This window comes from Cynocephalus volans, chromosome 5 (assembly GCF_027409185.1).
Source record: "Cynocephalus volans isolate mCynVol1 chromosome 5, mCynVol1.pri, whole genome shotgun sequence".
NCBI classification, from domain to species: Eukaryota; Metazoa; Chordata; class Mammalia; order Dermoptera; family Cynocephalidae; genus Cynocephalus; species Cynocephalus volans.
In genome coordinates, this window is record NC_084464.1 from 6,589,692 (window position 1) to 6,605,018 (window position 15,327).

Below are 15,327 nucleotides of genomic sequence, written 5' to 3' on the forward strand. Positions count from 1 at the left end.
AGTGTCATCCCCTCCCCACCCTCTGGGACCTGCATTCTCCATGGTAGGGAGGGTCACCAACGGGAGCAAATGTTGGTTCTTGGGTGGGCAACGTAGATATCACAATGGTTTGCAGCCCCCCAAAACTTGACCCTTTGTGATGAAAATTGATTCCTTGGTATTTAATAGCTCTAGTCAGGGAGAATTAATTTTTCTCCTTGGGGAGCAATAACTGAGAAAAAAAACAGTTGAGAAACATTGTCCTGAGAATTCTTCATTGGAAAGGGCTCGGGGTCTCCCTGGAAAGTCTCTCGGTTCACACTTTAGAGCAGCTAATGTCAACTGTCAGGGACTGTGACCCCCAGGCGAAAAGCAATGCCTGGAGACATTTTTGGTTGTCATGACTTGGGGGTGTGCTACTGACATTCAGTGGGTAGAGACTAGGCACAGTGCTAAACGTCCTATAACACACAGGACGATTCTTCCCACAAGAACGAATGAGCCAGGTCAGAACGTCAATAGAGCTGCTGTTGAGAAACCCTGGTTTCAAAAGACTTCAGACACTGCCACAAAACTGCCTGTCTCAGCCTGGAGCCTGTAAGCCAGATCCCTGTCCTCAGAGACCCCTGAGAACAGGACCCACTCTGGCCACCCCTGAGTACCAGTGTTGACTCCTGGAAGAGCAGTCCCACCCCTCACGGAGCAATCCCAAGACCGGGAAGCCTCTCCCCACTGCCAAGCAGGAGCAGGCTGCCCTGGGCCCAGGGTCCCCCAGCCAGAGGAACAGGCCAAGAAGAAAGAACCACAAAGCTCATCTGGCTTCTGCACATGGGCCCTGGCAAGTAAAGCTGGAGCTCAACATGGTCCTCCTCAGTCCCCAGGGCAGGCCGGGCTGGGGAGAGGCCTGGGGACCAGACACTCATCCCTGGGAAGCTGCCTTCAGGGCACTCAGGAGCAGAGCCCTCGGGGGAGTGTGGTAGCACTACCACCGACAGCCACGGCCAGCTGCACACTCACAGGTGCCCGCAGCACGCTGAGGGCTCTACCACCCATGGGCTCCTTCAGAGCTCACACCAATCCCATGAGGTCAGGACTGTTACTCCCCCTGTTCACAGCTGAGGAAACTGAGGCACAGAGAGGTTAAGCAAGCTGGCCAAGTAGAAAAGCCTCGAGTAGAAGAGCCAGGGGCAGGAAAGAGGGAACAACATCAAGAGGGACATCAGGTTCAGATTCAAGACCTGCTCCATGACACCATCGTGCACAGTCATTTCCACAAATGCTTTATTCCATAAACCACCGAGGGAGAGGGTTGCTATGGTCTCCTTCACCCACAAGGAACTGAGGCTTGGAAACATTAAGCCAATGCAGGGCAGAACCAACAGAAGCCCAGGATGCCTGAGTCCAAGCCCAGAGCCCTGTCCACCAAGCCACAGGGACAAGGGGCAACTGGCCAAGTCCCAGCACGAACCCACTCACCTGAGAAGATTGAAGCAAACCTGAAGATGTCTGAGAGGTGGGAGGTCACCGGCTCGTAGGGTGAGGCTTCGTAAAACTCCTCCCCTGGAAGAGAGAATTGGCGTCAGACACAGGCTCCCCTGTCCAGAACTCTCCCTGGCACTTAGCAAATCTACCCGAGGAACGTTCTGCCACTGGGGCTGGTGCTATCAGGAGGTGGAGATGGGCAGCCCTGCCCGGAGTGAAAAGTGCTACCCTAGGGCAAGTTAGGAGTGAAAAGTTTAACGTTTCATGTGGGCAAGCTATTTCTCTCCAGCCAGAGGATGAGCTCCCCAGAGCAGATCGGAACCACCTAATACTTTCTCTCATGACCTCCCCTGCATGAACAACCCTATTCAAAGGACTCCCGAATACTCTGGAAAAAAGACTCAGGGGAGGAGAAACAGTGAGAGCCCATGAAAGGCCAGGTACAAAGCACAGGATCAGCCAAAGGGCCCCTCATGAGTGTTCAGTACAACGTCCTCATTTCACAAGAGAGGGCTCTGAGGTGGCCCAGAGAGGTGAAGCAACCTGCCTGAGATCACACAGCTACTCCTGGAAGAGCCAGAGCTGACCTCCGGTGTCCTGGCCCTCAGACCACTACTTTTCCCATCACACCACCCTGGTTCTGACCAGATCACTAAGGAGGACAGAATTTCCTCATTGCTTCCTGTCATGTCACCAGAAGACTCTGGCTGGAGGGGCTAATGAACCAGAGAGTGGGAGGCCTGGTCCCCAGCTCCTGCCTGCCTGACCCCCCTCCTGCAGGCCCTACCAGTCCTCCCCACCACCTGCCAGCTGCTCAGACCTCTCCTGGAGGCTCTGGTTGCCTGGAAACGTGAACAGCAAGAGATAATGGGCACAGGGCTGACCTGGAGACCCCGACCACCTCATCGGGAATCTTGGCCCCTGCCAGTGCCTCTACAGGAAGGGAAATATCCTCCCAAGATGTTAATGGTGAGGACAGTCACTCAGACTGTGCATGTGTGAGGGGCAGGGGTGCCGGGGATGACCCCCAGCCTTGCACACTGATTTCCCATGCACTGGGGCCCAGAGCCAGGTCAGGCTGCCTCAGGGCCAGCAGCGGTGGGCAGCATCCCCAGGAGCACTTACAGGAAGGCACCACTCATCCAGGAGAGCAGCTTGCAACCGTCCTGTAAGGGGATGCTTGTGGATTGAATTGTGTCCCTCCCAAAAGTTTGATGTGTTGATGGCTTGGTCCCCACCATGACAGTGTTAAAAGGGTGAGAAATCCTATTATGGTAACTGAAAGGTGGGGCCTTGAAGAGATGATTAGATTGTAGGACCATGCCGTAGTGAATGGATTAATGATGGTTAGGGGTGTGGTTCTGAGGGCTTTCAAAGGAGAGCATGTGAGAGTCTCTCTCTGCTCCACCATTTTCTGCTATTGAGACCCCTGGATCACGGTCACCATCACCAAGACCCTCACCAAATGTGTTCCCTGGACTTTGGACTTCCCAGCCTCTGAAACTGTAAGCAATAAATTTTGCTTTCTTGCAAATTATCCAGGTCCATGTATTTTGTTATAAGCAACAGAAACAGACTAATACACAGTCCATGGGGTTACCCAGAGGCTAGGACTTAAGACTCAACTAACCCCCCAGTTGGTTGACAGAGCAGGGAGTTTGCTATGCCCAGCACACCCCCAGGAAAGGGTACAGACTCCCCAAAGACTAGGAGGCACATCCCCTCCTAAAAAAATGGCCTCCAGCCTTCACCTCACCCCTTATGCCTGCGACACCCAGCCCACACAGTGGCAGCCCAACTGGCATTTGCCGACTGACCTAAACAAACGCTGCTCCCTCTTTATGGCCTGGGTCTAATCCCACCTTCTCCCTTGGAACCTTCAGGGCCCGTCGCCAGCCTGTATGAGCTGAGTGTCCCCCACTCCACCCACTGGCACTCGATTTATACTCCCTGGAGAAACAACTTGTGGCGAGGTTACCAGCCGTTGCTAGTTATTGGGGCCAAACAAGATAAGAGCTCAGGAATCACTTTTATGATAAAAATAGGTCATACTGTGCTTTCTGTGTGCCGGCACTACTGAAAGTGCCTTAGATACATTAATTCATATTCATTCTCGTAACTACTCTGTGGGGTAGGCACCATTATTCTCCTTAGCTTGCTGAGAAGAAACCAAGGACATAGAGACACTGAGTGAGTGACTTGGCCAAGGTCACACACCTGGTGAGCGGCAGAGCCAGGGTTTAAACCCAGGCAATTTTCTCCAGAGCCCCAGTGCTTCAACACTACGAAAACTGTCCCCCGACATACAAAACGCGATTGAAACCAAATCATTCTTAAATAAGTATTGTCATCGTTTCACTCTTCCCAGGATCAGTCTTCTCTTGCTAGCCAGACTGAGCCCCCAGAGCGGGGCCTGTCCTGCCCTTCTACCTCTGGTGTGGCTGTGCTCCTGGGTATGGATCAGCCAGGATGATCGACTAAAGGCATCTCTAGGGGGAAACAGCCTCTTCCAGGACTGGTTTAGAGGGGCCCATACTCTCTAAGTCAATGCATGTCACCTGTCCCTGCAACAGAATCTACCAGTGGGAAATCCCAAGGCCTGGACTGCAGAAGCCAGATCCAGGATGTCAGATTCTGGGAATGGACATGGGGGAGAGGCCTTTGCTCTTCACATTTGAGGAATGAGAAGACTCTAAATTTCAGTGTCACCTTTGGAGAAGGCAAGAGACCTGGTCTTAAGGCCCCCATGCAGCCAACAGTGACAGTCCCACTGTACAAACACGGGTGGTGGTAGTGACAGAGGACAGAAACAGCCCCAGGCCACAGGATCTCTGCCAAGGCAGTAGTAAGGAGCCTGGATAAAGAGTTGGGGGCCTTGGGTTCCAGCCTGGGTTCTGCCACCAGGTCGTTGTGTGTCCCGGGGAGCCCCACGGTGAATCACACCCACCAGCAGTGGCCAAAGAGAAGCCAGGCAGCAGTAGGAAAGTCCAAACCCACGCACATCCCTCCTCTCAGTGATTCTCGCCCCGCTTCATCCCCGGCCCAAGCCCATGTATTAACTGTAATTAAGGAACAGGGAGGAAGGACTTAGAGCTTCCCCCAGGGAAACTGCTCAACCCCAGCCATGAGAGCTCAACTCTCAGGTAGACCCTGTCATTCATGGGAACGTTACTGGCTGTTCAAAGGCCTCCTGGCTTCTCCTGGTCAGAAACTACCTCCAGCCCCCAAGACTCAGCAGAAAGTGTAATTCCCTGCGGAGAAGAGACAGGCTTCTGCAGGAGGAGACAAGCGGGGGTGGACTCTTCCAGATCAGGCCTGGAGAAAAGTCTCCTGGCCTGCATGCTGGCTGTCACCCTCTGAGGCACACAGTAGGTGCTTAACAGACGTTTGTTGAAGAAATGAACAAATAAACCATCTCAAGACCCTGAACCAGAGATAGACGTCCATAGTGCATACAGCAGCGGGCAGCTAAATGCACACAGCATTGCTGTTGCGAATGAGAAACGCCTCCTTTGTCCTGCGTGCTCTGATGCAGTGATGCCAGAGCCAGCCGCTGGGACACCGAAGGCTGTTTGCGCCAAAAGGCCCAGCCTGCTCTGCTTGCTGGCACTTCTGTCCTCCCTCTTCCTGGTCCGCTCTGTAGCCTGCAGCAGGCCCACCCCCACCTGTTGCTTTGAAACTGAAGGCTGCCAGAAACAAAACGGGAAACACAACTCCCCAGCTCAGGAATCAGGAACCTTCGTCTTTTGTACACTACAGAGTCAGGCTCTGGGAGAAGACAGCTCCCTGTCTCTTGCAGAACAAAATGCATGTGCTTGCTGACAGTACGGCCCTCTTTGCTAGCTCTAGGAATCGACGCTGCTAGGAGATGAGGCTGCCCAAGTCACAAAGAACTACTTTGTCATGAGTGGTGGTCACACTAATAATGACACGCACTGCTCATTCCTATATTCAGAGTGCACTTGAGCCATCTCAGCCACAGGTCAGGAGTCCCTCTCTACCCAGACTCCACACTCGCAGTGGGTCTCTTTCCTCCTTCCCTTCCAGCACGCTGGAGGGAGTGTTCCTCCTCCGCTCTGAGGATAATCCACCATCCCCACCACATGCCCTGGGCCCACCCCTCGCCTGTCCCAAGGGCACCATTCCACAGAGAACCCCTCTCTCCTCACCTCAACATCTCCATCACTACTGTCCTACCTTAGAATATAAACTACCCAATCCTCTCCCATTGTTACACCAAAATTCTGGAGAGAGGTGTCCACACTCACCATCCCATCCCCCAGCTACCATGCACCCCCTAACCAGGCTCCTGCCCCCAGCAGCCACATGTCAGTCCTTCTGCTTGACCCACAGCACTTGGTACTGTTGACAGCCCTGCCTTCTGAGAATCAGCCCCTCCCTTGCTCTTCTGCTGGTCCTCCCACCTCTCCCCCAGGGCCTTCTCAGTCGCCCTTACAGGCTCCCCTTCCCCCTCCCATCCCTAAATGTCCATGGTCCCAGGGGCCCCATCACTGCCCTCCTCTCCATGTGACGGCATCTACTCCCTTGGCTCCGGTGATCACCTACAGGCTGACGTCCACTCCTGAATCTCTCTCTCCAGCCCGCTTCTTCACCTGAGCTCCATACCTGCAGGTCTGCAGGGTATGGCCAACAAGAGGCACATGCCCCCAAATGAACTCACCATCACCCACCCTCCCCCTCAAAGCCTTCCCTGTTTTTCTGAATGGCCCGAGCATCCATTCAGTGGCCCAAGACAGGAAACAGGGTGCCCTCCATGACTCCTCTCTCTCCTCACACTCTTACTTCACTAGTCACCAAGACCTGTTGCTTCTACCTTCTGAACAGCTCTTAGAGCGTCTCCTCCTTTCCTGACACTGTCCTGGTTCCACCACCATTATCCCTAGCCTGTATCTCTGCAGTGGCTTCTCAACAGTCCCTCCACTCTAGTCTCTGCACAGAAACCACGTTAACATTTTTTGGAAGCATAGGTCTGACCATCTCCCTTAAAGCCTTTCAGGGCTCCCTACAACCCACCAGATGTCACACCCACCCCGCTGCTCTGTCCCCTAATTCTCCCTGCTTCCAACTCCACCCTCTGCCACATCGGGTTACTTTCAGTTCCGCAGGCAGGTCCCTCTCTCACATCTGGGCCTCACCCATGCTGTTCCCTCCACTGCCCACACTCTTCCCACATCCCCTACACAATTCTGACTCACTCTTCCATCTCGGCTTGGAGGCCGCCTCTTCCAGGAAGACTCTTTAGATTTGGTAACAAGAGGTTTCTAGATGCCCTTCCAAGGTGCCACCACAGCGCCCTGTGCTTTCCCATCACAGCCCCCATGCCCTCAGATGACACACGCCCCCTTCCTTAACCTGCACCCCACCCCACACTACAAGCTCCCTGCAGACTAAGGCTGCACCACTTGTTCTCGACTGTTCCTGCAATGCCTAGCAGACACTGAGTGCACTCCAAATAAACAGCTGTTAAATTAATAAATGAATGTCTCCTAAAGAATACCCAGTTTGGAGAGAGAGGAAATGGAGGGTGTTGGGGAGGGGTTCACAGGTTCTACCTTGCACTTGGAGGCAGGCTTGCCAAGGGATGTGCGACCTGCTACCCACACACCAGCTACAGAAGGCTCCTGGCCAGCCATAGGGTCCAGAGCCACATGAAGGGCGGGCCTCCTGGAGCAAGGAGGCAGGAGCAGAAAAGATAGATGAGGCAGCCAGCTCTGGGCTCAGCTGCCTGGCAGGACAGGGCAGGGGAGAGCCAGGGGCTGGCTGCTCTGGGCATCAGTGCTCTGCGTGCACATGGCCTGCCCTTCTCTCTCCTCCCTCCTACTTCTCCACCCACCTGGTGACTCTCGCCTTCTCTGGGACCACCTCACACCGTCCTTGCATAAATCCCGTGGTCCTGCTCTTTCCCCACCCTGCTCATCTCCCCTTCCTCCAGCCTTAGCTCTCCTGGCCTTCTCCCACACCACCCTCCCAGGTGGGGTGGCTACGTCCTCTGGGCTCTAGATTCCCCTGGTGGATAGACACAGAAAGCTGGCCAGTCACCCCATTACCAAGTCCTCCCTCCTGAACCCTGGGCCCACCACCGCCACCTCCCGGGCTTACCCTCGGTCAGCCCCAGGTGGATGCTCCAGTAGATCTGCAAACACTGCAGCTCCTTCTTCATGCCCCGCTTGCAGCGGCAGTCATAAAGCGGGCTCTCCTGCAGGACATCCAGGGCCGCCTGGCACTCCTTGTTGGCTAGCATGGTGCTGCGATCGCGGCCTGCCAGGCACTGCTGCAGCGTGCGGTAGCGGGAGCTGCAGTTGGATTCGGCCGCACACAGCTCATTGGCCTGGACACAGTCCACCGGGGGGCGCCAGCCGTGGAGCTCTGGGCCCTGCAGGGAGGAAGGGCTGGCCAAAGAGCGGAGGGTCTCGTCTGGGTGGTGGGGAGGGAAGACAAGCATCAGTGAGGACCCCAGAGGCCGGCCCAGGGACGGGGGCCCTTCTGGGAACTTCACGCCCATTTTACACCAAAGCACACCAAGGCCAACATAGTGGAATAGTCCTCCTCAAACCCAACTAGAACTCAGCCGTCATTCTCCCCTGGCTCCACCAGGGTGGCTTCCTCCTTGGCACCGGCACTGGGGCTAGGAGCACAGCACAGGAAAGCCAAGAAGTCCCTCGCTTGAGACTACAGACAGTCTAAGACACCAGGAGTCCAGAGAAGAATGTCACAGCCTCAGCACAGAGCTGGGACCTGCAGGGCTTGCTGGGGTGCAGAAGGGGACTCTCAGATCAACACCACCCCAGGCCTCCTGCAAACCCCACTCCAGCCAGAGGCCCATACAAGGCGCTGTGTGAAGCCGTGAAAGCAGCAGAAAGTCACTGGACTTGCACAGTCTGTTAGGACCTTAGAGAGACACACAGTCCGGACCCCACATTCTACCCTTGGGAGACTGAGGCCCAGAGAACAGAGATGACAACTCAAGATCACCCACAGAAGCAGAAAAGCCCCTCCGACCCCTACTCTACTCATTCTGAGTTGCTAGACTGTAAGAGAAGACAGGGAGAGAGAAGCCAAACTCTACGGTCCAGGCGTGTCCAGCAGGCAGGGGCTGCCCCATTCCCTTCCAGCCCAGCCCGACTCTGCACCAGATGGAGACCTGAACTCTGCCTTCCATGGGACAAGTTCCACCCCAGCTCTCCCAGAAGCAAGTGCTTTAGGCAAGCCTGTAGAGCAAGTCCCATTCCTCCCTCCGGCCCTGCCTCTCCTGTCTCTGCCTCTCACGCCTCTCCTGCCACCTCACAGGGGGTGTGATTCTCCACCACCTTTTATCCGTTCTTGACGGGCCCTCTCTCTCTCCTCCTCTCTCTTTCTCATTTTCTTTCCTCTCCTCCCCACCCATCCCCTGAAACCCTCTCTCCTTGTCTCTCTTTCTTTTCTGCCTTCCAAAAGCCAAATAAATCAATGGCAAAAGGGAAATTTTCCCCCCAGACCTCCTTTGGACTCTGGCCTGGAAGACCGACCTCGCTTCCCCGCAAATGAGCAAGCACCCATCAGCCAGCCCTCTCCATCCTTTGCCCCTGGTGTCCAAACCCATGGTGCTTCAGAAGGGAGGGCACTGGGGGAGAAGATTATACAGAGGTGAAGGGCAGGGAGAGGCCAGCCTGATGCCTTCAAGGCCAAGCTCCCAAGTGGTTTCTTCCAGACATAGACATCCTCTTCCCAGCCCCCCTGTCATCTCCTAAGGCCCTGATTCCATATCCTGTGCAGAAAAAGCCCATCCCATGTCCCAGAGCCATGACTGCTTTTTCTAAGGTGCAAATAGTGACTTGGGAGACTTCCTCCACTCCGTCCCACCCCAAAGCATAATAAAATCATAGGCCACAAGTCTCCCCCTCAGAATACTGCAGAATCCCCTCGTCCTACCCAGAAGGGCCACGCCTTCCCTCAGGAGGCCCTGCTCAGGGGGGAGCTACTGCAGGGGGACAGCGACAGCTAGAGGCAGAGCACAGCACCGCAAGCCTGTCCCTCCCCAGAGCCCTGAGGGAAAAGGAACCCACGCCACAAGGAGACCACATGGAGAGAGTGCTGGGGAGGGCCTGGGATGGAGAAGACCTCAGGGCCACAGCAAATGACCTTTCCTTCTCTCAGTGACCATACCTCTGCCCCAGAACAAGAAGAGCTAAAGGCCAGACTGAACTGGACCAGAGAAGAAATCGCAGAGTGGAGTGTGAGGCCCAGGCAGGGCAGCGGGGCATCTGCCCAAGCGCGGGCTGCAGAGGTGTCCTGCAACAAGCTGAGGCAGCATCTTTCTTTCTTGGCTTCAGCAGATTCCAACATCCCTGAGCAGGACCTGGGTGCATCTGGGCCACTCAGGAGCAGCTGAGCCGACACGGCCACTGGCACCTGCTACCCCCGCCCAGTGTCCCGGCAGGCTTCTCCCCTCCCACACTGACTGAGTCAAAGCCTGCACAGCCAGAGGAGGTCTGGGAATGGGACATCCTCTCATCCTCGGCCTTCTGTAGGCTCAGAATTCAAAGCACCCTTAAAGGTCAGGGTATTTATTAGCCTAGGGGGGGTGGACAATAAGGATGCTTACTTACTCTCCTTGCCCTGCTGGTGGGGCCCAGGACCCCAGGGGATGATCCTCACACAAGCTTAGGTAGGCTCCCGAACCAAAAGAAGGCTTCCCCATCCTGCCAATTGGCACGTGTGCCCAGGGCAGGGATTTGCTCTGCAAAGGTCCAGGCATCCTTTCACCACACTGTGACCCCAGAACCGATCATGCCCAGCCAGAGAAAGGAATTGCAGCAACCTGCAGGCCTCAGCAGAATCCTAGGAGAGTGAAGGGCAGAGGGTATCCTGGTGATGTTTCCTAATCCTAGGTCAGGAGGAAACTCAGATCCACCAGGAACAGTCATGTGGAGCAACTTCTAGAGACATGGGTCAACTGAGACGACACAGAACTACACCTGCCCTCCTGAGGTCCCCACAACAGCTAGAATGCCAGTCGGAAGTGGGCCCTCTGACCAGCTCCGCTGTTCCAAGCCACCTTCCCAGCTCATTCTCTCTTTGGGTATGCCAACGCTGCAGGTCAGCGGGCTGGGCAAGGAAGGCCCTTCTCTCCACCAACGGTCCTCCACCCACAGACCTCACTCAGAAACTTGGGAAGGCCACATCAAAGGCCCTTGCTCCTGGAAAGATGCTTCACCACACCCCCAGCCAAGACTGCCTACCAACACTCAAGCTCCAGGAAAACCTCTCCCGCACGTGGAATTTCCAACCAACTCCCAACTATGGGCTCCTTGCCAGGAAAAAGGCCTTAAGGCTAAAGTTGCCACCAACCTATCCCTTTCTTTTGGCTGGCCTGACCCAGAGCCTCTCAATATCCTGCAGCCACTCAGTTAAGCCCTCAGCCCAGCTTTGGAAAAGGAGTTCTCAAAGGAAAGAGAACTAAACGGCTGTGCCCCGAGGGGATGCTGCCCCTGCTCCTCTCCTGCTCCCGCCACCACCACTACTCAGCACTCAAGTCACAGACACCAGGTGGGAGCCTCCGACCAACCCCCCATGCACACACTTTCACACACAAACATACACACCCACCGTGAGCAGGATCCCCAATGCCACTTCTGGGAAGGACAGGAGAGTCGACTCCTCAGCTGGGGAAAGCCTGACTACAGCATGGGGGTCTGGTCTGGAGGGGGCTAAGGGGCCCACGCTGCTCTCCTCCACCCGCAGCCCTCAGAAGGCGCCCCCACCAGGGAGCCCTGCAGGCAAGGGGTGGGGGGTGCAGCTCAGCATCGGGCAATCTGGCTGCTTTGCCTGAAATACAGTTTTCTTTTCTTATTGGCCCTGATCATTCTGAGACCCAGAAAGCTGGGTTTTCAAATCAGCAGTGGGAGAAAAGGTCAGGTTTTATAATAGCCCCTTCACAATGAGAGGCCACCTCCCCAGGGCTGCTTGGAAGGGCTGGGGGATCACAGTGGGCCCAGAGCATCTTCCAGCTTCCCTACTCACCCCTCCCACCCCAGAGAGAAGCTGCCTGCCGCTTAGGGAGGTGGGAAAGGCCACCCAGAGCCGGGCCATGCCCCCTGGGAACTCATGCCAAGGGCCCGGGGCCTGACCAACGTCCACCCTCGCTGACTCCCAATCCCCTGTACAGTCTGGAGAGTTCTTCTTAGACCGCATACCTCTTCCTGTAACCAGCACCTGCCTCCCCCCACCCCTGCCTTCCCCGGGCCCCTCCTGCAGGAAAGAAATGGTGCCGGGCTCACAGCGGGCTCACAGCGGGCTCACAGCGGGCCACACAGCCAGGCAGGGCGGCTGCAGCAGCACCGGCACTGAAGCACATGTGCTTCTTTGACACACACCGAGTAGTTCCCGGGCTCCCCCCTATGGGGCACTTACCTGGTGGCAGAAGCCGTGCCTGGGACTCCTGTCAGCACACAGCCTGGCACACACTCTTCCGCACTCAGCTGGGCGACTGCTTTCTCTAGACCCTCTTCCTAAGCAGCCATTTCCCATAGGATAATAGGGGGCGAGGGCCTGAGAGTTCCGTGTGGGAAAGAAGCTGCTGTGCGGATCGGGGGCACCGGGCAGCCCCTCCTCCCTGCCCTGGAGGAAGGGGGCTTTACAGAGGGGCAGCGGTCTTTGCTCGGATCCGTTTCCCCCCCACCTTCTTCACCCTAGGAAGCAAACTTTGGCCTCCCTGCCTCTTCTTCCCACCAACTACGGGGTCCCGGGTCCCCAGAGGTGGGCGAGGGAAGGCCGGTACCGCTGCTCGCAGCCCTCCACTCCCGCCCACCCATCTGGCTCCGGTCGCGGTGGGTGGGAGGGAGGGAAACGGTGGGGACACACTTGAAAAGTGTTCCAGGGGGTGGAGCCGCTGGGAAGGGGCTCCGGGAGGGAGGAAACGGGGTGCATTTTCCAGAGGTTGATTGGCAGGTGACTGCCCGCGCTCCCCCGCTGATGTCCAACCAGGAGCTCCTGGACAAACCCACGCCCTGCACCGCGACCGACCGCGACCGGGAGCCGACCGCGAACGGTGGACCTGGCACGACTTTTCCCTCCCAGTCTCTGAGCCCCGCCTCTCCTTCCCCTGTTCCAGATCAAGAGTTGGATTTTTTTCTTAAGTGGCCGCAATGTGAACCCATTAATTTGGAGGAAATATGTGCGATCGCGGCGTGTGAGCGAGCCAGGCTGTCTGTGCGCGGGGATGGCTGGACGTTGAAGTCTCCTTCCCAGTCCCCCGCGCAGCCAGCCAGCCGCGACTCCCTTCGCTCCGCCCGTGTCCTCGCCACCCGGCCCCGCTCGCTCCGCGGCGCGCGGTCCCCGCCGGTCCCCCACCGTCGCCCCGGACGCCCCCGCGACCTCACTGCTCCCCGCCCGCAGGTACTCACCTAAAAAGGAGGCAGAAGGCGTTTGCCAAGATCATGTTAAATAAATCCCACAGTATTTTTGTCTTTCTCCCTTGGGTAAAAAAAAATAACAACAATAATAGTAACAGCCAAGCAGTGATAATCAGAATGTTCTGTGCTCTCTCTTGAGCAGGCCCAGCCACCGGATTGCATAAGCCAGGCCCCTGTGGTCTCATTTTCCCCTTGGTGCTAAAAATAGGTCTAACTGGCAACAGTTACTTTCCTCCAGGGGAGAGCTCAGAGGAGGGGCCCGAGACCTCAGGGAGTGCTCCAGGAAGCCCCTAAAACTGAAATGGATTTGGCAAATGAAGGGAAAGTTGTTTAAACATCCTAGTTCTAAGCCCCTTTGCTGACATCCTGATACTTACTCTTTTCTTCTTCATACCTCACTCTCTTTATCCAGAAAGGCACTGAAGCATTTATTTTCATAGCGTGGTACTTTCTTAATTAGAGTGTACAGAAGCAAATTAACTATTTTTTGACATAAAAATTTTACAAACAGCCATCATGGTACTATGTGACAATAAAATGTTGAGTTTCTAGGTTTCTTTTCCTCTATCCATTGTTATGACTTCATTTCTTCTGCTACCGGTGGTCTGGCACCAACAGCCTCCTGTTCCCTTCATGTCTACCCCTCATCCTCCAAGTCTTTGCATCTAGTATCCCATTTTATATGCTGTAAGCTATAAAGCGGGGGACTAAATTCATCAGGGGTGTACATGTCAAGTTACTATCTGTAAAGCTGTACAGGCTCCAGGTAAAAAGAACGTGGGACTGCTGTGGTTGAAGCTCATAGTCCCTTTTGTTAAGCTCTGGGTGTGGCTGGATTGTGACACCTAGCACCAAAGATTGGGGCAGATTAAATGGAACCACTTAGCTCTGTTTCTTTCCTGCCTATGTCTGTTACATTTCAACCATCGATTCCCCTGATGCAGGGGTTGGTTTTCTTTCTGTGATGTTAGGTGAAAGCAGCTCAGACCAGAGGAGCATCCGATATGTAGGCTGTTCTTGAAGGGTACAGAGTGACTATGGACAAATCGAGTCTCCAACCTATTTTCAGAAGGGGAAGCTCAACTTTGGTAGAGTCAGGAGCTGGATGAAAGGGGTGGGGGACAGATAGGGGCTGGGGGGGTGGCCTGAAGTGGAAGCAGAGTCCAGGTGTCGTAGAGAAGATCTCAGCAATCAGAGGACTTCAAGGGTGGAGGGCTGGTATGAAGGGGTTGTCTCTGGATGTTCATATTGGGGCCTATTTATTTTATCAGCGGAGTCTGTTTCACAGTTAGTTTGGAATTCTGCTGTGATTCTCCCAGATGCTGGGTAGGCCTCATGGAGCATCTGTCAACACACGTCCAACATTGCACCCTCCCCAGCACCTGACTAGGAGTAAGAGGTGGGTTCTCCTGTCCCGGGCTGGGCTGCGAACCCTCAGTCCTTCTGCACAGCTGTACCCCACGTTCCTCTGCTGAAGGTGAGCTCATTATTGGGCTTGACTTTCCCTTCTTGGTTATATTCTTGTTTAAAGTTAGGCTCCGTTACAAATTCATGAAAGAGTGTAATGACACAGCCACTGAAGACATCTCCCTGGAAAGTCATCAGAGCTGACCACGGCTGGTAAACGTGCTGACCTCCTGTCACTCCTCATCCAGCGTGAGGAAGCTCACCACCTCCTCCTCTTTGCTGGTTGTCACTAGATCCACGGACGTTCACTGGTTTTACTGAGAAAATCCTGACAGTTATTGAGATTTTCCAGCCCTCTCCTGAGAACAGTCATCGACACAAGAATCACGTCGTGTGTCGTGTGAAAGTTGAGAACATCGATTGTGGCTCCTAGAGATGGTTCTGGTGTCCTTTAAGAGTTGGTGTGGATGAGGAGACTGAAGCTGCTTTTATTGCCGTGAGTCAAGTCAGGGGCTCGTTTGGAAGGGCGGTATCTTCTGGACGCATCCAGATAGTTCTTTGCTTCCTGTTTTAGGCATCAAGGAGAATGTCAGCAATATTGGGGGAGGTTCTGGAATGATTCTGAGTAGAAAATGGCTGTCTCCCTGGTGTGTGCACGGAGGGTGTCCTTGAGGCTCCCTCAGGCTGAGGGCATCCCGTACTCCAAGGCTTCATGTGTTTGTCCTCATGGCAAGTACTTTGCTTCCATAGCCAGACGGACACCATGGACCATGTAGGACCGGCTACGACAGGCTGTGGTCACGGACCACTGGAAAGTGGCGAACTGGCTCACAGAGGAGTGAACAGCAATTCAGTGCTAGGATAGGATGCCCATCATTAGGGGGCAGGCACTGAATTTTAATCATTTTAATAATTACGTCTTCCAAGAACCCCCATCTGCAATTTTAAAGTGTCAGCAAGGTGAAAGGCGCCCCATCCTTGCTCTCCGTAGGCTGTTTGCTCACTGCAGATGTTTCTTATTCCAGTCTTACCACAGCTGCCAGACAAC

The 15,327-nt window shown here is 55.0% G+C and overlaps 1 protein-coding gene across 1 annotated transcript in view; it reads right to left on the reverse strand.

Annotated features, from left to right (window-relative positions):
- Positions 1-12,898, reverse strand: part of LOC134378216 (GDNF family receptor alpha-2-like) — a 34,409-nt gene extending 21,511 nt beyond the window's left edge. The window contains exons 1-4 of the mRNA XM_063097206.1: positions 12,864-12,898; positions 11,333-11,340; positions 7,582-7,896; positions 1,456-1,539 (exon numbers count right to left, since the gene is read on the reverse strand). Of these exons, the coding sequence (XP_062953276.1) occupies positions 1,456-1,539; positions 7,582-7,896; positions 11,333-11,340; positions 12,864-12,898 (442 nt within the window). The remainder of the gene's footprint in view (positions 1-1,455; positions 1,540-7,581; positions 7,897-11,332; positions 11,341-12,863) is intronic.
- Between the last annotated feature and the right edge of the window lie 2,429 nt (positions 12,899-15,327).